Source organism: Zea mays, chromosome 8, assembly GCF_902167145.1.
Source record: "Zea mays cultivar B73 chromosome 8, Zm-B73-REFERENCE-NAM-5.0, whole genome shotgun sequence".
Classification (NCBI taxonomy): Eukaryota; Viridiplantae; Streptophyta; class Magnoliopsida; order Poales; family Poaceae; genus Zea; species Zea mays.
This window is the reverse complement of record NC_050103.1, coordinates 148,982,325-149,006,657: the sequence shown is the minus strand read 5'-3', so window position 1 is coordinate 149,006,657 and position 24,333 is coordinate 148,982,325. Positions and strand designations below refer to the sequence as shown.

At 46.5% G+C, this 24,333-nt stretch overlaps 2 protein-coding genes and 1 pseudogene across 2 annotated transcripts; 1 reads left to right on the top strand and 2 right to left on the bottom strand.

Moving 5' to 3' along the window:
• Nucleotides 1–415: 415 nt before the first annotated feature.
• LOC103637372 (ABC transporter B family member 19-like) lies at nucleotides 416–2,238 on the top strand (annotated as a pseudogene).
• A 6,266-nt stretch (nucleotides 2,239–8,504) lies between these two features.
• Nucleotides 8,505–9,782, bottom strand: LOC103636096 (late embryogenesis abundant protein Lea14-A). The gene is made up of 2 exons (XM_008658461.4): nucleotides 9,092–9,782; nucleotides 8,505–8,997 (listed from the first exon to the last, which is right to left on the bottom strand). Exons 1-2 carry the CDS (start codon nucleotides 9,382–9,384, stop codon nucleotides 8,745–8,747), a joined length of 546 nt encoding a protein of 181 aa, XP_008656683.1. The 5' UTR covers nucleotides 9,385–9,782; the 3' UTR covers nucleotides 8,505–8,744.
• A 4,247-nt stretch (nucleotides 9,783–14,029) lies between these two features.
• Nucleotides 14,030–15,737, bottom strand: LOC103636095 (uncharacterized). The gene is made up of 2 exons (XM_008658460.2): nucleotides 14,741–15,737; nucleotides 14,030–14,597 (listed from the first exon to the last, which is right to left on the bottom strand). Exons 1-2 carry the CDS (start codon nucleotides 15,612–15,614, stop codon nucleotides 14,536–14,538), a joined length of 936 nt encoding a protein of 311 aa, XP_008656682.1. The 5' UTR covers nucleotides 15,615–15,737; the 3' UTR covers nucleotides 14,030–14,535.
• Nucleotides 15,738–24,333: the final 8,596 nt, after the last annotated feature.

The window sequence follows — 24,333 nt, the reverse complement described above, 5'->3', positions numbered from 1 at the left end:
AGGAGGGAGGGTGCACGGTGCAAGGAATGCAGCTCGTCACCGAGGTGCTCGCTTTCGTCGTCGCGCAGTCCATCAAGGTACTCACCACCAGGTACACCCTTTCCCCCTTTCTACCTATGTTATATATATACAGTATGCGAGAGTGGAGTGGAGCAGCTGTAATATTTCCACTTTTGCATTAGATATGTCATTTCTATTTTTCTGTAATAAAGCATGTTAGGAGTAAAGAAAAATGATATATGAGCAATTGACAAAGGTTAACAATCTGCATATCTTATGGAGTTGGACAACTTGTTTATAAACTAGAATAAATAACTCCTCCATGTTGGGCAGCAGCTGCAATATTTCCACTTTTGCATTAGTGTGGTGAGCAAATTGTTACACCTTAGGCTTGTTTTGGCAAAGAATCGTGGCAATGACTAGAAACAACGTCGTCTTCAGGGGTGCACCCTCCTCCCTGCACATTCTCCGCCAACGATGCAAAGAAGAAGCACGCTTATGGAGCCCCGGGATGAAACTTTGTGGGCTTGATGGCAGAAGTTGGTGCCCTGTATTTTGACCATTTGTATCCCTAGCGCTCAGTGTTCTGAATCATGTATCCGACTTCTGTAACTTTCACTCCTGGTTTCTAATATAATTCAAGTGGGGACAGATCCCCCCAGTCTGTTTTTTTAAAAGAAAGGTAACCAAACATGGCACACCCAATTTAATTTGTTTGCCATACTATGTACATATTTTTTTACAATCTATAAGTCACTATGTTGTAATTATAAGAATTAGTTTCATGCAATTCTACTTATTTGGTGACTGAATTAATTCTGGAACAGGCAATTGCACAAGTAAGAACAGTGTACTCCTTTGTCGGAGAGAGCAAAGCGCTCAATTCATATTCTGAAGCAATCCAGAACACACTGAAGCTTGGTTACAAAGCTGGGATGGCCAAAGGTCTTAGAATTGGATGTACTTATGGGATAGCTTGCATGTCATGGGCACTGGTATTTTGGTATGCTGGTGTCTTCATCAGGAATGGGTAGACTGATGGTGGAAAGGCTTTTACCGCGATCTTTTCTGCAATTGTCGGTGGCATGTAAGTGAAAGATGTTGATATTATCATAATTCTGTTTCACTTATTTTCCCTAGTCCATGAGCTATGTCTTGTATGCAACAACGACTTAATTGTTTCTACAGGAGTCTTGGTCAGGCTTTCTCAAACCTTGGAGCCTTCAGTAAGGGAAAGATTGCTGGTTACAAACTGTTGGAGGTCATTCGTTAGAAACCCTCCATAGTCAATGATCATAAGGATGGAAAATGGTTGGCAGAGGTCCATGGAAACATAGAATTCAAGGAAGTTACTTTCAGTTATCCATCAAGGCCTGATGTTATAATCTTCCGGGAATTCTCTCTTTTCTTCCCTGCTGGTAAAACAGTTGCAGTTGTTGGAGGGAGTGGGTCTGGAAAGAGCACTGTTGTGGCTTTGATAAAAAGGTTCTATGATCCTAATGAAGGTAACAAAACACATCTTCTTAGAGACCGTTGATTTGCTTCCTTCAAATTTATTGCTCCTTTTTAAATCATTGGCTAACTTCTCTGCATTGCAGGCCAGGTTTTGCTAGACAATGTTGACATAAAGACACTCCAGCTGAGGTGGTTTAGAGAACAGATTGGTCTGGTAAACCAAGAACCTGCTCTTTTTGCAACAACAATCCTCGAGAATATGTTGTATGGAAAGCCAAATGCAACTATTGCAGAAGTTGAGGCTGCAACGACTGCATCCAGATCCAATGCACATAGTTTCATATCTCTTCTTCCGAATGGTTACAACACAATGGTATGTCTATATTTTTTCGACATACATGTAAGTCTGGTCTAATAAATTAAATACCAATTTCTTCATTTTTCCATCCGCAGGCAGGTGAGAGAGGCATCCAGCTCTCTGGTGGTCAGAAACAACGTATAGCAATAGCTCGTGCTATGCTAAAAAACCCAAAGATCCATCTCCTGGATGTGGCTACCAGTGCATTAAATGCAGACTCGGAAAGCATTGTGCAAGAAGCTTTAGACCGTTTGATGGTTGGGAGGATGACTATAATTGTTGCCCACCGTCTGTCGACGATAAGAAACGTGAACATGATCGCTGTGATCCAACAAGGCCAAGTTGTTGAGACTGGGACACATGATGAACTTATTGCAAAAAATAATATAGTTTTCTTGATTGTGATGTTGGTTGTGCCTGCATAGCATGTTAAGGTCTATTTTTCATGCCATTTATATTTTTCTATTGTTATCTTTATTATGATATTTTTTGTTATGCTCTAGGTAAAAGACATGAAATAATATCGACCACCAACACATTCACTTCCTTCCAGGCCCGCACCCTAGAAAGCAGAGAAGCATTCCTCTCCTGCCCTCACTTTGGTTGGTGATGCTCCAACTTTTACCCCTAATCCCCAAGGTGACAACTTTCAAGATCCATAAGGTATTATCTAAATCCAAATCTGGAGCAAATTTTTTTATTTCAGTTGGTGCCATCTGACATGCTTTTCAATCATCTTCAAAGTTGATACAAATGCCATATATGTGCGAAGTCTGCCATTAAATGTCATGCCACTAAACATGAATGCATCTAAGTTAGAAGTAATAAGGTACTTGCTTTTCTTCTCATGTTCTCAAAAAAGTTAAGAGACTTTAATACTAACTCTCAAATTTGTCTGTATTTCTGTTGAGTAAACAAAAAAAACATGGGTTTTGTTATGGATTTGTATAATTTGATGATGACAGTGCTGTTCAAACTGCAATACATGTATTAACCTTACTTTTCTAGGTTGCTTTATGATACAACATTTAGGTAGTTAATTTAATTTTATGCACGCCCTATTCTCATGTCAATTTCCTTTTAATGACTATTGGGTATTCTATAAGGTTTGTGTAACTCCTGAGTATTGCTTACTGGAATTAAGCAATTTTGTGTCACTTAAGTAGCGTTCCAGTAGATAATGTAGGCGGGATATTGGTATATTTTAGGGTTTGGTTTTTGTGAGTCATTTAATTGTTAACTTGATTTGTGTTGTTATGTGCAGCTTGACATTAATGGGTTTGTGTTCACGATCTTAGTAAGGTTCAATACTGCTACTACATAGGTTCACAAGTCGACTATTACATCTGCTAGGTTTAATTTCTTACCGGTTTTCTATATCCTGACTAACTTCTGAACGAATGCTTTCAAGTGTGAGAGTGAGCAATGAGCTTGGTGCAAGACACCCAAAATCTGCTTATTTCTCAGTGTGGGCAGTGATTGCAATTTCTATACTAATATCTATCATTCTTGCCATTGTGAACCTCTACCTGCGCACTACATCAGCTACATGTTGCATGTTCACAGATGCACTTTTGTATTAGTAATATCTCTTGTCCAATGCTTTCCTCCTCTTTATATCCATGAAAGAGAACTCATCTCTCTCTCAGATAGAAATGAAAAAAAGATTTTGTTTTCCTTTGAGTGGTTCAATTCCTAAGCAAGTGGCATTGTTCAGTAATCTTAGGTCAACTCCAGCAACACCATGCATATGTGCGTGTATAACACTGTTTTGCATTGTAGATGCACTGTTTGCAAAGAAAAGTTTGAAATAGCGAGTGGGATAAGGAGTGAGATAGGGAGTCTGTTGGAGATAGTCATCCATAACCAATCTCTACATGTGTTCTCCTCATGGCCATGTGAATGGATCTCCAACTTAATACTTGTCCAATACTTAAGCTCTAATGCCCATATTTTGTTAGCAAAAAGATTCATAGATTCATTTTTGTTTCTACTCTGATCCCCTATTTTGGTATTGGGCCTCCCAAGGGACTCATATTATAAGGAGAACCTGGAACAAGAAAAACTCTTCTTGCCAAGATTAGTGTTATGTCTTACAAGCATACAAGATGCCAATATATTGCTTAGTATTGCAGGGCAGGCTTCGATCCTTATTGATATATGCCTTTGTCTATGTTTATCCGAATTACACATTCATTTTTCTACTTTCAGTTTTCAAATGTACTTGGGTAGTGATTAATTGAAACTGTCTGCAGACTGTGGCTAACTCAACATTGCAACTTTCTTGCGTGTTGTTGGTAGTGCGCTCATTGAAGTACCTTGGGGTGTCGTCCTCCACCTTGGCATCACACCCACCTCCCCAGATGAAGACTCGGTACAGACGACCTGGCACACACTCGCCAGATCCCCTCGGTGCAAACGACCTTTGTCTATGTTTATACAGAGAATGATTAGTTTTGGCAAAAAAAGAATTAGATTAGTGTACGGTTATCGACATGTTTGCTTGTCATTAATAATTCTATATGGACTCTTTAGAAATAATTTATGTGATATTGATAATATTTGTTCCACATAAGTTCAATCAATTTAGATCGGTGTGTTTATAATAATATTATATGTTTATATATCGTCAATATAATATTAGTGTTATTACAATATTTTACCACACAGATTTTATAAATTATAGTGATGTTTGTTGTTCTGTATCTATATTTCATATATATTTTTTACTCTCGTGGCAACGCACGGGCACAGACCTAGTAAAACTATAGATTTAACGTTTAAGTTTATAAATGTATATATTAAATACAAATATAATAATCCATGGACCTTGGTGGAATAGCTTAGGGTATGTCGTGGCCTACCCGGACTACCCACTGTATACACCACTGCTATTAATATATGTTTTTACGTATTTGGTTAAGCTTAAAAATTAACTCTCGTAAAGCAAAACGTACAATCATTTTAACTGAGGAAGTAACTAGAGAGATTGCTACTACAAAGACGTAGGTTGGATAAAAACAGTCGAAAATTTTCTCTCCTATTTTTGTTACCATACTTTTTTACTGAAAACGATAGCAGGAGTGGAATAACCGGAAACGGTAGCAGAAACAGGACAACCAAAAATGGAAACTGATACGAGATATATGGTTACAAAAAAGGATTAAAACGAACAGATACATAATGAAAAAGGATGGCTACCTAGAATATGTAATATCATATGAACTATTAAACTTATGGTATTTCATGTCTCATTGCAATGCATACTACAATGATACTCACAGTGAGACTACCAAGTTACACATCTTGTTCATCGTGGGAAAAATATCACATGGTTACAAAGTTCATCATAGCATCACACATAAAGAAACATTTTTGCACTAAGAATTAGAGCCCTGAATTGGTTCAGTGCCATAAACTTTCACTTCTCACTCGTCGCCTGGAGTTGTGTCTCCTTGTCAAGCATGGCGCGTAGCCTCACATTCTCCTCCATCACTTTATGACCTTCCGCTTCTTAATGTGTCAAGTTGGTTAGTCTTGGCAAGAAGTCTATTCACAAAGACAAGGGACTTAGTGCCAAAATGAGTACATTTAAAGAGTTGGAGTTTGGGTTGCCAATGTGCCCTATAGTAGAAATGCAGAACTAACATGTTGCCCTTTCTGGCCTAGTTTGAGCTCAGTATTGGACTCCAAATCCTCAAGTTACTTAACTTGATTTCTTCTGACATACCTTGCATTCCAACACATTTTAATGGTCACATAATTTTTTTCACCCTCTGACTTTGATAGTCTTGACTTTGTGACCATGTCTTCACTTGAGCTAGGGAATCTTAAGCCTTATAACTTGAACCATCAAACCATATGAGTTACTCCTTATGGCTTCAAGTCACGTCCTTATGTCGTGGTCTTTAATGCACCATGCCTCTTCTCAGCTTGATTAACCTCGACCCTTGCAAGAACCTCTTCTTCACCTTAGCTTTAGGTACCTTATTTCTCTTAACCTTCTCCCTTGCTCTAGTCCCTCGAAGTTTTTCTTCCCTTTGTCCTTAGTTCAATCAGCTATCTTCAATCCATGAACACTAAAGCCCAACTTTCAATGTCCATCCTTCAACATCACTAGTGACATCCATAATCCAAAACTAACTCAGCATATTAGAATATCGCACTAGAACACTTGTGTTGAACCTTGCTGACTTTTCACTAAGTTCCTGTTCAACACTCAATAGACTTGTTATTCCTTTAATAATGTAGTCATCCAAACCCTAAAACTCACAAGGAACATTCACTTGATCATTGGTTCAATGACAATGTCATTTGACACACTTGGTGCTTGAGCCCTAAGCCAACGTAACCTTTGGACATAAGTGTAGAGGTATTCATCATGCTCTTGTGTGCACTGGAATAGGGCCTAAGCGGTTATGGGCTTTATCAGAAAACCTTGGAAGCCGGTGAGGATCATGTTTTAAGCTTCTTCCAAGATTAGATAAAGCCCAGCCGAAGAGAAGAATAACAATTTTGGGCCACATTTCTCACTGCCATGACAAATGATTTTGCCATCACTGCTGAGTTGCCGCCGTTTGAGAATATGGTAGCTTCGTAACTCATGAAAAACTGCCTCGGATCTGACAAACCATCATACACTTGAAGTTGAGGTGGTCTATACAAAGTGGCCATGGTGTAACTCTGCTACCAAAGGAGAAGTATCATCATATAGACATTCATCATAATTGTGCCCTTTGTGATGAAGGTTCCTCTGGTGGTGTGGTTCTTCGAGTTGCTCGTCTTGACGCGTCATATGGCGCAATTCTTCTGATGCTTGGTCAATTTGTCATTAAAGCCGAGAGACTCGAGGCATTTTTTATTTACGCTTTTTAACTTGTTGTTGAATGGCTTCGAGATTCTGGATTTCTTGATCAAGATCATCTTGTGGTGGAGGATCCATGACCGTCCTTTTCTATCTTTGCGCCTCGATAAGTACTTCATCATTCTGGTTCTGGTCTATGGGAGAAAGGACATAACTAATAGCTTCGGACTTCTTCGAAGGCATGGCGAAGACATTCTTATTTTCGTGGATTCATCGGAGGTGGGAGCCAATATTAGTTACTTGTTTTTAATTTCTAAAGGAGATAAAAAAAACAAGACAACACAATTAAGGTAGCAATTCCTCCACCCTTTAATTAACCTTTCACGGAGAGATTAATTAAAGGGAGAAGATCAAGATGGCAAGTAATGAATGGAGAAGCTAACTCATAAAGGTGTTCAAAACAACTCATCTTATCCATAATATGATTCTTCTCTTTTTCCTTATTAAGAATAATTACAACAATGATACCTTCAGAGGTTCAAACGACATTCTGAAAGTAAAAAAACCAACACAACTTCGAATGCGAAGCTAGTTGCCGTGATATAAATCTGCAGAAAATCGTGTCATTGTGCATGGCACTGTTTGCCTATTTTATAGGGACAACCTAGTATACAACTTCGTATGAAATTATGAACGTGCTCATAGTTTTGCACTATGAATCACAAAATTCCTTAGGGGCATCATCGTATTCCCCTTTGCAGATGTATTGATCAAGCCTACCAGTTCCCCCTTCTTCTCTGGTAGCTTGTCATCGCATCCAGGGTATGAAGCAGAAGCTTCTTAGCTTTGCCATTGCATGTCAGATGTCCAGAGGAAGGTCTTGAATGAGGTTTAACTTTATTATTGTTTCGAAGCGCCTAAAATAGACTTAAACCAATTGTTAACGTAATATTTTAAGGATTTTCGGTGGGAGAAGGTCCCTAACAATGGCTATGTACACGATCATTTGAAGTGTGTTAGAGTTTGCGAAATCTATAGATGAGTTGAGTCTTATTCAATTGCACTCGAGGTTGACAACGGCCATGCAAAATTGCAAATGCACACATGAAGGCTGGAATCCCCCACTAGGTGTGAAAAAATGTTTTTGGCCTTGTGTAAATCTATACCACTATATAATCCATCAGTTTAAACTTTGCAAAACTAACCTAACCAAATCATCCCCACACCCATAACCTGCACTAAATCCATTAAACAAATTACACCTAGACTTAACACACTATCAAAAACTTTGGTTCAGATCTCACTCAAATCCAATGGACAATATTATTTAGATCATCCCTCTCCCTCCCCCATGCGACCGCGTCGCCCCTCCCCCTCACTCGCACCACCACCGCTGCTGACCCCTCTCATCCTCTCCTCTCGGAATCAAAGCAGCACATGTTGAGTTTGTGATCCAAATTCTGAAGAAGGCGGCCAAGTTGGCGAGCGAAGCAGAGGCCCGTCGCCGGGAGGCTTCACCTCTATAAATATCTTTGTAAGCCGCAGGAGATATCGATCTCAATTGTAAAAATCTCCTGCGATCTGTAACCACCCGAAAATAGTGAGAAGTTGCCGACCGGCGCCCGTGGTTTTTTCCCCTTCACTTTGGAGGGGTTTTCCACGTTAAATCCGTGTCTTCTCTGTGATTGATCCTATTTTGTCGCATTTATTTATAACAGCACAGACTATATGCTAGTATGGATAGAAAATTATTTTAGCTACCGTTGGACTCGATATTATCTTCATCATATCTTTGCAAAAATCTGGTTTTGGAAATTGACCATATATAGGAATTGTTGGAGATGCTCTAAAGCGAGGAACCTTTCTAATACATCTGGGCACACATGCTACTTCTATTGATCTTGTATTATATCATTCCAAATTCCAATCACCCACACACGGCCATGCATGTGCCTCATGGCATTATTATTTTTTTGACTGTCAAGTCATCTATTTTCACACCGGTGTGAGATTGTTTTAAATCCCTGAACAGTTATATAGAAACCCAAATATTGCTAATCGACCATCATTGCTTTGATAGAGCACTGATTTTGATATGGATAATAAATCATTTCATTTGCCGATTGCCTAGAACAGTAAGTCTCGGAAGGTGGGGAGCTTGATCTCGCCCTCGGTGGTGAGCGGGATAGTGAAGGCGCCGATGACGGGGAGGTCGATGGTGAGCCCTACCTCCAGCAGGTAGTCGATGTCCCAGTCCCCTCCCAGATCCTTCATCAGCGTCAGGATGAAGTCGTACGGCACCTTCACCGGTAGCTCCAGCTTGGTGCTACCGCTCGCCGCGATCCACCCGGGGTCGGGCATCATGCCCGACGCTATCACCCTAGGATTCGAGATCACACATTGTATATAGTATAGTATGAGACGGAATCAGAATGTCGCCATGCATGTGGGACGGACGGACATGGATGACGTACTTGCCGGCGCTCTTGAAGGTGTAGGTGATCTCGCAGATGGGGATGCGGTGCGAGTAGGGGTTGCTAACGTCGACGTGGCTGTGCAGCTCGACGCCCTCGCGGCTTATGCTCTGGAAGGAGACTCGATCCAGCGCCGCCTCGGGCTTGGGAATCTGCGCCACCTTCTCCACCACGAAGCCCTTGGCCCTGTCCACGAGGCCGGCCATCAGGCCGACGCTCCTCTCCCGTCTCTCCTCCTCCCCTCCTCCCGCTTCTGCGGCGGCGCCGGACCTCTCATCCTCTGTCGTGCTCATGTTGGGGAACGGAGATCGTGCCGCGCGGCCGGAGGCGGTGTGTCCCTCGCTCGACGCGGGCGGAGGTGGAAACAGGAAGGGGAACCGCGCGACGATCCAAGAGAGGAAGGCGTCGGCCTTAGTGCGAGGCGGAGAACGCGGGTCATGCTCCTGTGCCTGGCATGCTGCATGCGTACAGGGTGCATCGACGACAACGCGCGGAGCACACGGACTTGCATCGCATGCTTTTGATCGTGGGCAGTCCGTGAGAACGATATGGATCTTGTGACGCTTCCTTGCATGCTGGTAAGTCTTCACGTTTTTAATCCATCATCATTTGAGTCTGTAGGATCATACTAGCAATTTATGGTCGCTGCATCAGTACCGAACGTGAATGGATTATTTTCAATTTTACGCCTGAATTGAATTGGCATGGAGAAAAGAGGCTTTCTTGGTTTTGTATTCACGTATAGGACGACTTAAGGAGTGAAGGTTCTTTTCTGATTTCTGACGCCACTAGTCCCGCGCGCTGGTCGACACCACATGTTATGTTTTGATTGGTTCACGTAATTTTGAAGTCCAAATATTTTGAAACAATTCTAAAAATAAAAAAATTCCTAGAATTCACTCTATAGTGGGAGATGTTTGGGTTGTTCATTCACATCCTTCACTCTCTAATTCGCTCCTACTACTTCATATTTGACTTCTCTCACTCTTATTTCACTCCAACAAACTATTGTCAAGCTTCGATGTTGAGATGTCCGAAAACGAGGTACTCAATATGCTGCATTAAATACGATGCTGTTTTGATTATGGCACCGTTTATCATATCGTTGTTCAATGTTCATGATGTTCATTATAAACAATATGTTAATTATAAACAATATGTTAGAGCTTCACAAGCTACTATCTATGATCGTCATAATTTATAATCTGCTTTTGATTTTAAAATTAACTACTTTCTCAACACTTTAATATGTTGTCGTTCATGATGTTCAATAGAAATAGCATGTTAGAGTTTCACAAGCTAGTATCCGAGATCTCATAAATTATAATCTGGTTTTAATCTTAAAATTGACTACTTTCTCAACACTTTGATTAGCAAAACGGCTCTGGCGCGGTAAGAGCAACTCCAACGGTTATCTGAACAATCCTCTACATCTTAAATTTAAGAAGTGAACCAAAAAATAATTCTCAGAGGTTCTCTAAATAAAGTTGCTAAATTTAGTTACTTTCTATCCAATCCTATTTACTCTTCAAGCTTGGCAACTAGATAGGAACTCCCTAAACACACTTGGCGTTGATTTCTTCATACCCGCGTGCTCATTTTCCCTCTTTCCCGCGTAACGAGGTAGTCAGGTTCGACGCACTCCTTTTCTCCTTTCCCGCGCGAGGCAGGTTCGACACACGTGACATAAGCTTCTTCTCCGCCATTAGACCACCGCCGCCCCATATGCCGCCCCACCGAACCACTGCTCCCCCACAAGTCACGTCGATCGGCCTTGTCCTCCGCTCTCAACATTCTCTGCTCTTGCCCTGTCGCCAACCAGGTCCAACAGGAGTGGACGTGCCAAAACTACACTTAAGATTAAATTACTCCCTAAATATTTGGAAGTATTTGAGACCAACTATTTTTCACTCTCAATAGCCGTGTAACAACTTGCTAAACATGAGTTTAGAAAGCTATTGTTAGAGAATAATGGAGCTGCTCTAAGAAAATCAGAAGTGCTCATCCATGTAATCTCATTTGGTCTTCGGTGCAGGAGCCACAACAAACGAACGCCTAGCGTGTTTGCGAAACAATTCTCTTAGGCTATCTTCAGTGGCTTACACATACTTCTCTCATTTTAAACTTCACTTTATAAACAATACAGTCTACAAACGCAAAAAATGGTGCTTTACATGCTGACCATAGCCTAAAAAATCATTGATTTGTGGCAACTGTTTTTTTTTCAATAACATTGAGAAACATTGTTGATTCCCTCAAGGACAAAAAAAATTACATAATGCAGTCCTATCCCGCCACACCAAAGCAACGAGCAACGACAACACGCATTTCATCTAGCTAGCTCTCAGCGTCTTGCTAGTATATATGGTCAAACAGGCCAGCTCGGCTCGACTGACGAATCGTGTCGTGCCTAGCGAGCCCACGTGGCGCGGCATCGGCCCTGGCGGCTTTGAGAAAAGGCTTAACCGCGCCCTTCTAACCAAGAGGACTCAACTACATTTGTGTTATGTGTAGAATTGATAATGTATATGTGTATGTCAGTAATCTAAAAAAAAATATAAGTGTCTGGTCGGGCCCGAGATGGAGGTCCAGCTCCAGCCACTGGCACTATACAAGCGGAGGGCAGAGATCGCGGTTGCTGCCGTTGCAAGCCATACAGCGCAGGTGTCACGGTCACGGAAGAATTTGTCGGGCCCTGGGAAGACTTTAGATCCTCATATCGTCTCTGGAGTCGTCCCCTGTCCGTGATTCAGAGGCACGTTTGGGGGGGAGGGGCCTAGGACGACGTGACCAACGAAACGCCTCCAGCCCCGATGTGGCATGTGTTCGTTGCACCTCTGAAGCCCGGGGCAAAGAAGTTCGTTGCAGGAATACACGCATCCAAGGAGGCCTGCCTGCTGTTTGTGCAGAAAGCGGGCATGTTCAGGTCAGCTCACCGTCGGAGTCGGAGACTGCAGCAGTCGAGTCGAGCCGTGTCTCCCGGCTCCCCGGTCGACAACGTGCGCCATGCACTGTAGCCGGACTAGTCCACGTACACGGACGGGACAGCACCCGCGAGCTTGTTGTCTGAATTTCGATCCCCTGCAGACACGGACGGGATTGGTGTGGACTGTGGTCCCTCTAGGGCCTTGCTAATGAAAAAAATATAGTATGTGGTCTCACAGGCTATAGATTCCGAATCTTGAACAAGCATTGTTATAGTTAATATAGTCTTAAAAGAACAGTGCTTTGCCTGATTAGGACTCGAGCCCACCAATTCCGGCGAGGATTTTAACTGGTCAATCAACTGTCCTCACGATCCGCGCAAGCGCAACGCCGGTTTCAGAAACAGTGGCTTGTGATGAGTCAGTCAGTCCCATCAGAGTTTTCAGCTTCTTCCCCCCCCCCCCCCCCCCCGCGCGCATCATAGCTTGCCTCCTTTGCGCAGCCACAATGAGTGGCGTTCTCGATCAAAAGACGGACTCGATTGCCCGAGCAGAGGCCACTTCTCTCAGTTCTTCTACAGCTTCGTTCTGCTACATACACACCGACCCCTCCACCCCAGTACCCCACCCCACCCCACCGAAACGAACCCAAAAAGAAATTTCCCTCCCGTCCGAGAATCAGGATCCGCGAAAATCCTACGCGTCGCTCGCTCCATCATTGCACCCGCAGGCCCTCTGCAGTTTTGTCATCAGCACAATGCACCGCACCGCAACAACCTCTTTTTTTTCCCTTCCTTTCCTTCAACTCCAGAATATTTTTCGCACGGCATCAGAGAGAGAGAGAGAGAGAGGCAGAAAAAGTTTTCCCACGGGCATGATGCTGGACGCTAGCTCCGCTGTCTCAGGCCATCAGCTGTCAGCTAGCTTCCTCCTCAGCTGCCTCTGCCTGAGATGCACGCTGGGGCTGGGGCTGGGTGTGGGCGAGCGCGGGCAAAAGCCCCGCCTCGGATTCGCCGCTGGTGCTGACGACACGACGCACGGCACTGCACGGCACAAGTCGTAGCTTTTGCGTGCTAACTAACAGCTTTGTTTTAGTTACAGCCGGAGCCGGGACAAGGTTAAAAGACCTGACCTGAACGAAAGCCAGCCAAAGGTCAGACTAAACTAAACAATGCGTTCCGGCCTTCCGGGGCTCTTCCCGTCGCCAAAGCGGGGTGTAGCTTTGGGCCATGCTCGCGGCCTTTTTTTTCCCCATGCAACCGCAAGTCCGCAACCGCAACCGCAACCGCAGCGCAGGTGATGACGACGGCCGGCCAGACCCAGCAGCCAGCAACAGGGGCAAAGTGCTGCCTGCCTGGCTGCCTGCGAACTGCAAAAGGGTGCAGCGGGCGCGGGAGGTAAACAAAAGCCGAAAGAGATGGGCGCAGGCAGCGCGCGGGCGCGGCTCCCCAGGACGAGCGACGAGATGACCCCTCAGAATCACGCACACATCTTTTGTCTTGGTCACCCTCCTCCCTCCCCTCCAATCTCGCCGCCACCGGCGGCTCCATCATGACGCCGCGACGCGAGGCGGGGACCCCGGGCTTTTCCCGTCATCCCGTCCGTCCCGTGTCGTCCCCTCCTGCCTCGGCACGGCACTCCACGCTCCGGAGTCCGGAGGCAGTCAGGCGCGCGCACACTGCCAGGGCGCCCGCCTGGGTGGCTGGGTGTGGCTTGGCACTTGCACGGCACAGGACAGGCGAGTGACCAGCGTACGTGCTCCTCCTCCTCCTCCTGGCAGGCAGACGAGGTATGATGTGACTACAGGTTTTGTGATGCCTGCCACCTCTTATACATGCTGCACAGTGACCTGCAGCGCCAGTTGACCGGTTCGTTCTTTCTCCTGTAGTATAATGCAGGCAGGCTGACACCATCACACGAGAATACGAGAGAGATGGAGGACAAAACTCTACGGCGACGAATTGAAAGCGTTGAGTTGGTGTGGAAAAAAATTTTAAAATCATGCACCGCAAGGTTGACACAACGAACCCAACATGTTAAGTTTGCATAAGGATGAGCACCTAGCTACTAGTACGTACTAATTACACGTCCTGTTGCAAGTCTCTCGTACAAAGCGTCGAACCGAAAAAAAGAGAGAAAACTGAACGGGAAAAAAAAAAGAAGAAAAGGTAATGAAGCGACACAGATCCACGCTTGTACATGGGGGGAGGGAGGGAAGGTAGTGGCTAAAGGATCCTAAAAGGAGCTCTTTTCCCACGCCTAAAACCACGAAAAGAGCTCCTTCGCACACATAAACAAGCCTACGGCGGGCTAAAGGCGCTCCGCCCGCTGCATGTTCGTCACGAGCCTTTAGCAACCCGTACTTGCGGCGGCAAGTTCGTCGTCTTTTCGTCGCGTCCTTCGCGAGGAGATTCAGCGCGAAGCTTCGGCCGCCGCCGCCGTCCCGGAGCGGAGTGGCGAGCATGGCGTGGCGCCGGATGAGAAAACCCAGCGTCCTCGTCCACGACGAAGCTTTACAGATTACGGCCCTGGGTCGCTCCGCGATCGCGCCAGCGACGTGTCCACCGCCTCCGACACGGACGCTGCAAGAAACGCACGTAGCGCGCGCGCGCGTCAGCTCGGGCAGTCGAATTTAATGGAGAGGCACGAGACGCGCGGCCTGGTCGGTGGCGTCAGCACTACGGCGTGGGCTGGTGGTCACATCACGCGTACGGTGGGTACGAACCTCGGTGGAGGGACTCCTTGCAGTGCGCGATGGCGCTGGCGATGCCGTCCTGCTTCTCGGCTAGCGAGTCGTCGCGTCGGGGCGGCGGCGACTGGGCCGTCGAGGACGCCTGCGCGGCGGAGGCCGAGCGGCTCTTCCTCAGCCGGAGGTCCGTAGCGGCAGCGGGATGAGACACGCCAACGCCCACGCCCACGCGCCGCAGCCGGCTCGAGATCTTGCTCAGGTAGCGGCGGATGACGTCGCCGGAGGGCGGCCTGAGCGCCCTTCCCTCGTCCGGCAGGTCCTGGTCGTACGCGGCGAAGAGCCTCGCCGAGCGCGCGCCGCTGGTGCTCCGGGAGAAGCTGGCGCGCCCGCCGGAGAAGGCAGCCTTGGCGGACCCGAAGCTGAGCGTCCGGAGCCGCAGCCGGCCGCCGCCGCTGCTGTCGCGGGCGCGCGAGCGCGACGCGGCGTCGCTCGGCTCGGACGCGCAGAACATGAGCGGCGGGGGCCGCGCCGGCGCGGCGCCGCGGCAGAAGAGGCGCTCCTCGTACGAGGGCGACGACGGGCGGCTACGGTGCAGCGATATGACGAAGTCCAGGTCGCTGCGCGCGGCGGCGCCGCCGTCGGCGGCGGCGCCGCAGGACGAGGTGTCCTCGGACTCGGAGCCCGACTCGGCCGCCTGGCTGCCCGCGCTGGACGCGGGCGCGGAGCAGCAGGTCAGGTCCAGGTCGAAGAACGGGCCCTCATCCTCCTCCTCGCCGTACCCGTACATGCAGCCTCCGGCGGCACCGCCGCGAGGGGTGACTGGCGCGGTCGCCGTCGCAGTGATCGTGGACACCGGGCGGCGGCGGCGGCGGCGGAAACGCCGCGCCGCGAGCAGGCGTAGGATCTGCATGCCCACACGCCCGTGCGACGTGCGTGCGTGTGTGGGCGGGAGGCACAGTCGCGCGAGTCCGCTTTGGCTGCGGTGGAGTGGGGGTGGTGGGCCGGCGGTGGGAGCTGGGGGCGTTTGGGGTTGGGGGTGGTGAAGTGGTGGTGGGCGGTGGCTTTTAAACGGGAGCGGCAAAGGCAGAAAGAAGCAGTGTAGATGGAGACTGACGTTTCCCTCTCCGTTTTTGGCGGTGTTTGTGGTGGTGGCACGTTGATTTGGCTACTTGGGATACATCTACGGACTTACGCCGCGCGCCCTGCCCGGCGTTCCGTGTGCGTTTGGCGTGCGCTGCGCTGCACGCGCCTTGGTTGCCTGGCGAAGCGTTTTGTATCGACCATGGTTCACTTCATGCCACGTCCGTTCGGCGACTCCAAAGACTTTATTATGCGTTTGGTTTGAGTTTAAAGTAGAATAAGATAGGGTGACACTATCTCCTTAGAGCTGATTTGATGTATATGGATCACGATAAAATTCATGAGAGATATCTCTTTGTATTTAATTTTAAATAGCAAGAAGATTCCTTGTCTATGAATCCCTCGTGATCTCTATCCACTAAATCAACACTTAATGTTTTGACTAGGTAGTTGCCCGTGCGTTGCAACGGGAACATATAATATTACAATAACTTATATATAAAATATGTGTTATACTGTGCGCGTCCCTTGTTCTCTCTCAACGACAGTACACCCTCGAGATTCTGGAGCGCGCTGGCATGACTGCGTGCAAGCCTTGCAATACCCCGGTGAACACTCAGGCCAAGCTCTCCTCCGATGGCTCATCGATTCCAGAGTCGACGTTGTACCGCAACCTGGTCGGTGCCTTGCAGTATCTCACCTTCACCCGCCCGAACATCACTTATGCAGTACAAGTTTGCCTCTACATGCATGATTCTCGGGAGCCGCATCTCACCGCCGACAAGCGCATCCTTCGCTATCTGCACGACACCGTCGACCTCGATTTGTTCGTAGCTCGTGCTTCAACGTCGCACACGCTGACTGTCTACACCGATGTCGACTGGGCCGAGAGTCCGGACACTCATCGCTCCACGTCAGGGTACGTCGTGTTCCTCGGTGACTGTCTCATCTCCTGGTCTAGCAAGCGACAGCTGACGGTCTCTGAATCTAGTGCAGAGGCTGAGTACCGCGTCGTCGCCAACGGCGTCACTAAGGCGACTTGGCGGCGTCAGCTTCTACTCGAGCTTCACCAGCCTCTCCAGCGTGCCATGGCTGTTTACTGCGACAATATGAGTGTTGTCTACCTCTCGACAAACCTGGTGCAACATCAACACACCAAACATGTCGAGATTGACCTTCACTTTGTTCGTGAACGCGTAGCCGCCAGTGCTGTGCGCATCCTCCACGTGCCAACCACCTCGCAGTTCGCCGACATCTTTGAAAGGGAATTAGGCTTACACCTAGTTCCTAAATAATTTTGGTGGTTGAATTGCCCAACACAAATCTTTGGACTAACTAGTTTGTTCTAGTGTATAAGTTATACAGGTGTCAAAGGTTCACAACATAGCCAATAAAATGACCAAGTGTTGGGTTCAACAAAAGGGCAAAGAGCCAACCGAAGGCCCTCTGGTCTGGGCGCACCGGACTGTCCGGTGTACCACCGGACAGTGTCCGGTGCACCAGGGGACTCCAGCTCGAACTCGCCACCTTCGGGAATTTCCAGGGGCTCTCGCGCTATAATTCACCGGACTGTCCGGTGTACACCGGACAGTGTCCGGTGCGCCATGGAGAAGCGGCCTCAGGAACTCTTCAGCTTCGGGAAAAGCCAACGGCTCGTCAGCTATAATTCACCGGACATGACCGGTGTGCACCGGACTGTCCGGTGTGACTCCAGCGCAACGGCTATCCCGCGCCAACGGCTACCTGCAGAGGCATTAAATGCGCCGCAGCGCGCGCAGACGTCAGGTTTGCCCATACTGGCGCACCGGACAATGAACAGGAGCTGTCCGGTGCGCCACCGGACATCAAGGGTGGCCCACAAGTCAGAACTCCAACGGTCAGATTCCAACGGCACTGATGACGTGGCAGGGGCACCGGACATGTCCGGTGTGCACCGGACTGTCCGGTGCGCCATCGAGCAGACTGGCTCCCCAACGGCCACATTTGGTGGTTGGGGCTATAAATACCCCAACCACCCCACATTCATCACCATCCAAGTTTTCCACTTCTCAACCACTTACAAGAGCTAGGCACTCAATTCTAGACACATTCAAAGAGATCAAATCCTCTCCAATTCCACACAAAACCCTAGTGACTAGAGAGAGTGATTTGCCGTGTTTCTTTTGAGCTCTTGCGCTTGGATCGCATTCTTTCTTTCTCTTTTGCTCTTGTGATCAACACTCAATTGTAACCGAGGCAAGAGGCACCAATTGTGTGGTGGCCCTTGCGGGGAAGTTTTGTTCCCGGTTGATTGAGAAGAAGGAAAGCTCACTCGGTCCGAGGGACCGTTTGAGAGAGGGAAGGGTTGAAAGAGACCCGGCCTTTGTGGCCTCCTCAACGGGGAGTAGGTTTGCAAGAACCGAACCTCGGTAAAACAAATCCACGTGTCACTCTCCTTATTTGCTTACGATTTGTTTTGTGCCCTCTCTTGCGGACTCATTTATTATTACTAACGCTAACCCCGGCTTGTAGTTGTGATTATTTTTGTAAATTTCAGTTTCGCCCTATTCACCCCCCCTCTAGGCGACTATCAATTGGTATCGGAGCCCGGTGCTTCATTAGAGCCTAACCGCTCGAAGTGATGTCGGGAGAGCACGCCAAGAAGGAGATGGAGACCGGCGAAAAGCCCACTACAAGCTACGGGAGCACTTCATCGGAAGAGTCCCACACCAAAAGGAGGGAGAAGAAGAAGAGCTCCTCCAACAAAGGGAAGGAGAAGAAATCTTCTTCTCACCACAAAGAGAAGAAGGAAAAATCTTCTTCCCACAAGCCGCATCGGAAAGGCGATAAGCACAAGAGGATGAGGAAGGTGGTCTACTACGAGACCGACACTTCATCAACATCGACCTCCGACTCCGATGCGCCCTCCGTCACTTCTAAGCGCCAAGAGCGCAAGAAGTATAGTAAGATCCCCCTACGCTACCCTCGCATTCCTAAACATACACCTTTACTTTCCGTCCCATTAGGCAAACCACCAACTTTTAATGGTGAAGATTATGCTATGTGGAGTAATTTGATGCGATTTCATCTAACCTCTCTCCACAAAAGAATATGGGATGTTGTTGAGTATGGTGTACAGGTACCATCAATAGGGGATGAGGACTATGACACGGACGAAGTGGCCCAAATCGAGCACTTCAACTCCCAAGCCGCAACCATCCTCCTTGCCTCCCTAAGCAAGGAGGAATACAACAAAGTACAAGGATTGAAGAACGCCAAGGAGATTTGGGACCTACTCAAGACGGCGCACGAGGGTGATGAACTCACCAAGATCACCAAGCGGGAAACGATCGAGGGGGAGCTCGGTCGCTTCCGTCTTCGCCAAGGGGAGGAGCCACAAGACATGTACAACCGGCTCAAGACCTTGGTGAACCAAGTGCGCAACCTCGGGAGTACAAAGTGGGATGACCACGAAGTGGTTAAGGTTATTCTAAGAGCTCTTATTTTCCTTAACCCCACACAAGTTCAATTAATTCGTGGTAATCCAAGATATCCACTAATGACCCCCGAGGAAGTCATCGGGAATTTTGTTAGTTTTGAATGCATGATTAAGGGCTCCAAGAAGATCAACGAGCTTGACGAGCCCTCCACATCCGAGGCGCAACCGGTGGCCTTTAAGGCAACGGAGGAGAAGAAGGAGGAGTCTACACCAAGTAGACAACCAATTGACGCCTCCAAGCTCGACAATGAGGAGATGGCCCTAATCATCAAAAGCTTTAGGCAAATCCTCAAGCAACGGAAGGGGAAGGACTGCAAACCTCGTTCCAAGAAGGTTTGCTACAAGTGTGGTAAGCCCGGTCACTTTATTGCAAAATGTCCTATGTCTAGTGACAGTGACAGGGGCGACGACAAGAAGGGAAGAAGAAAGGAGAAGAAGAAGTATTACAAGAAGAAGGGCGGCGATGCCCATGTTTGTCGGGAGTGGGACTCCGACGAAAGCTCAAGCGACTCCTCCGACGACGAGGACGCCGCCAACATCGCCGTCACCAAAGGCCTTCTCTTCCCCAACGTTGGCCACAAGTGTCTCATGGCCAAGGACGGCAAAAAGAAGGTAAAATCAAGGTCCTCCACTAAATATGAAACATCTAGTGATGAGGATGATGATAAAAATGAAGAGGATAACTTGCGCATTCTTTTTGCTAACCTTAACATGGAACAAAAGGAAAAATTAAATGAACTAATTAGTGCCATCCATGAAAAGGATGATCTCTTGGACTCCCAAGAGGACTTCCTAATCAAGGAGAATAAGAAACATGTTAAGGTTAAAAATGCTTACGCTCTACAAGTTGAAAAATGTGAAAAATTGTCTAGTGAGCTAAGCACCTGCCGTGAGATGATTGACAACCTTAGAAATGAAAATGCTAAATTAACTGCTAAGGTAGATTCTCATGTTTGCATTGATCCTAGAAATGATAATGTTGATTTACTTGCTAGGATTGATGAGTTAAATGTTTCCATTGCTAGCCTTAGAAATGAGAATGAGAAACTGATTGCTAAGGCTAAGGATTTTGATGTTTGCAATGCTACTATTTCCGACCTTAGAACTAAAAATGATATGTTGCATGCTAAGGTTGTTGAACTAAAATCTTGCGAACCCTCTACATCTAATGTTGAGCATATTTCCATTTGTACTAGATGTAGAGATATTAATGTTGATGCTATCCATGATCACCTAGCCTTAATTAAAAAACAAAATGATCACATAGCTCAACTAAATGCTAAGATTAGAGAGCATGACTTAGAAGATGAAAAATTTAAATTGGCTAGAAGCATGCTCTATAATGGGAGACGCCCTGGCATCAAGGATGGTATTGGCTTCCAAAGGGGAGACAATGTCAAACTTAATGCCCCTCCTAAGAACTTGTCTAACTTTGTCAAGGGCAAAGCACCCATGCCTCAGGATAACGAGGGTTACATTTTATACCCTGCAGGCTATCCTGAGAGCAAAATTAGGAAGATTCATTCTAGGAAGTCTCACTCTGGCCCTAACCATGCTTTCATGTATAAGGGTGAGACATCTAGTTCTAGGCAACCAACCCGTGCCAAGTTGCCTAAGAAGAAAATTCCTAATGCATCAAATGATCATGCCATTTCATTTAAAACTTTTGATGCATCTTATGTGCTTACTAGCAAATCCGGCAAAGTAGTTGCCAAATTTGTTGGGGGCAAACACAAGGGCTCCAAAACTTGTGTTTGGGTACCCAAAGTTCTTGTATCTAATGCCAAAGGACCCAAAACAGTTTGGGTACCTAAAGTCAAGAACTAAATTTGTTTTGTAGGTTTATGCATCCGGGGGCTCAAGTTGGATACTCGACAGCGGGTGCACAAACCACATGACCGGGGAGAAAAGGATGTTCTCCTCATATGAGAAAAACAAAGACCCCCAACGAGCTATCACATTCGGGGATGGAAATCAAGGGTTGGTCAAAGGTTTGGGTAAAATTGCTATTTCACCTGACCATTCCATTTCCAATGTTTTTCTTGTTGATTCATTAGATTACAACCTGCTTTCTGTTTCCCAATTATGTCAAATGGGCTACAACTGTCTTTTTACTGATATAGGTGTCACTGTCTTTAGAAGAAGTGATGATTCAATAGCATTTAAGGGTGTGTTAGAGGGTCAGCTATACTTAGTAGATTTTGATAGAGCTGAGCTCGACACATGTTTAATTGCTAAGACTAACATGGGTTGGCTCTGGCACCGCCGACTAGCCCATGTTGGGATGAAGAATCTTCATAAGCTTCTAAAGGGAGAGCACATTTTAGGACTAACCAATGTTCATTTTGAGAAAGACAGGATTTGTAGCGCATGCCAAGCAGGGAAGCAAGTTGGCACTCATCATCCACACAAGAACATAATGACGACTGACAGGCCACTGGAGCTCCTACACATGGATCTATTCGGCCCGATCGCTTACATAAGCATCGGCGGGAGTAAGTACTGTCTAGTTATTGTGGATGATTATTCTCGCTTCACTTGGGTATTCTTTTTACAGGAAAAATCTCAAACCCAAGAAACTTTAAAAGGATTTCTGAGACGGGCTCAAAATGAGTTCGGCTTAAGGATTAAGAAAATAAGAAGCGACAATGGGACGGAGTTCAAGAACTCTCAAATTGAAAGCTTCCTTGAGGAGGAGGGCATCAAGCATGAGTTCTCTTCTCCCTACACGCCACAACAAAACGGTGTAGTGGAGAGGAAGAATCGAACTCTATTGGACATGGCAAGAACCATGCTTGATGAGTACAAGACACCGGACCGGTTTTGGGCCGAAGCAGTCAACACCGCCTGCTACGCCATCAACCGGTTATATCTTCACCGAATCCTCAAGAAGACATCATATGAACTCCTAACCGGTAAAAAGCCCAACATTTCATATTTTAGAGTTTTTGGTAGCAAATGCTTCATTCTTATTAAAAGAGGTAGAAAATCTAAATTTGCTCCTAAAACTGTAGAAGGCTTTTTACTTGGTTATGACTCAAACACAAGGGCATATAGGGTCTTTAACAAGTCCACTGGACTAGTTGAAGTCTCATGTGACGTTGTGTTTGATGAAACTAACGGCTCTCAAGTAGAGCAAGTTGATCTTGATGAGATAGGTGAAGAACAGGCTCCATGTATCGCACTAAGGAACATGTCCATCGGGGATGTGTGTCCTAAGGAATCCGAAGAGCCTCCAAGTACACAAGATCATCCATCCTCCTCCATGCAAGCATCTCCACCAACTCAAAATGAGGATGAGGCTCAAAATGATGAAGAGCAAAATCAAGAAGACGAGCCACCTCAAGATGATAGCAATGATCAAGGGGGAGATACAAATGATCAAGAAAAGGAGGATGAGAAAAAACCAAGACCGCCACACCCAAGAGTCCACCAAGCAATCCAACGAGATCACCCCGTCGACACCATCCTCGGCGACATTCATAAGGGGGTAACTACTCGATCTCGGGTTGCTCATTTTTGTGAACATTACTCCTTTGTTTCCTCCATTGAGCCACACAGGGTAGAGGAAGCTCTCCAAGATTCGGATTGGGTGGTGGCGATGCAAGAGGAGCTCAACAATTTCACGAGGAACGAGGTATGGCATTTAGTTCCACGTCCTAACCAAAATGTTGTAGGAACCAAATGGGTCTTCCGCAACAAGCAAGATGAGCATGGTGTGGTGACAAGGAACAAAGCTCGACTCGTGGCCAAGGGGTATTCACAAGTCGAAGGTTTGGATTTCGGTGAAACCTATGCACCCGTAGCTAGGCTTGAGTCAATTCGCATATTATTAGCCTATGCTACTTACCATGGCTTCAAGCTTTATCAAATGGACGTGAAGAGTGCCTTCCTCAATGGACCAATCAAGGAAGAGGTCTATGTTGAGCAACCTCCCGGCTTTGAAGACAGTGAGTATCCTAATCATGTCTATAGGCTCTCTAAGGCGCTTTATGGGCTCAAGCAAGCCCCAAGAGCATGGTATGAATGCCTTAGAGATTTCCTTATTGCTAATGGCTTCAAAGTCGGCAAGGCCGATCCTACACTCTTTACTAAAACTCTTGAAAATGACTTGTTTGTATGCCAAATTTATGTTGACGATATTATATTTGGGTCTACTAACAAGTCTACATGTGAAGAGTTTAGTAGGATCATGACACAGAAATTCGAGATGTCAATGATGGGGGAGTTGAAGTATTTTCTAGGATTCCAAGTCAAGCAACTCCAAGAGGGCACCTTCATTAGCCAAACGAAGTACACTCAAGACATTCTTGCTAAGTTTGGGATGAAGGATGCCAAACCCATCAAGACACCCATGGGAACTAATGGGCATCTCGACCTCGACACGGGAGGTAAGTCCGTGGATCAAAAGGTATACCGGTCGATGATTGGTTCATTGCTTTATTTATGTGCATCTCGACCGGACATTATGCTTTCCGTTTGCATGTGTGCAAGATTCCAATCCGACCCTAAGGAATCACACCTTACGGCCGTAAAACGAATCTTGAGATATTTGGCTTATACTCCTAAGTTTGGGCTTTGGTACCCTCGGGGATCCACCTTTGATTTAATTGGCTATTCGGATGCCGATTGGGCGGGGTGCAAAATTAATAGGAAGAGCACATCAGGGACTTGCCAGTTCTTGGGAAGATCCTTGGTGTCTTGGGCTTCAAAGAAGCAAAATTCGGTCGCTCTTTCCACCGCCGAAGCCGAGTACATTGCCGCAGGACATTGTTGCGCGCAATTGCTTTGGATGAGGCAAACCCTGCGGGACTACGGTTACAAATTAACCAAAGTCCCTTTGCTATGTGATAATGAGAGTGCAATCAAAATGGCCGACAATCCCGTCGAGCATAGCCGCACTAAGCACATAGCCATTCGGTATCATTTTCTTAGGGATCACCAACAAAAGGGGGATATCGAGATTTCTTACATTAATACTAAAGATCAATTAGCCGATATCTTTACCAAGCCACTTGATGAACAATCTTTTGCCAGACTTAGGCATGAGCTCAATATTCTTGATTCTAGA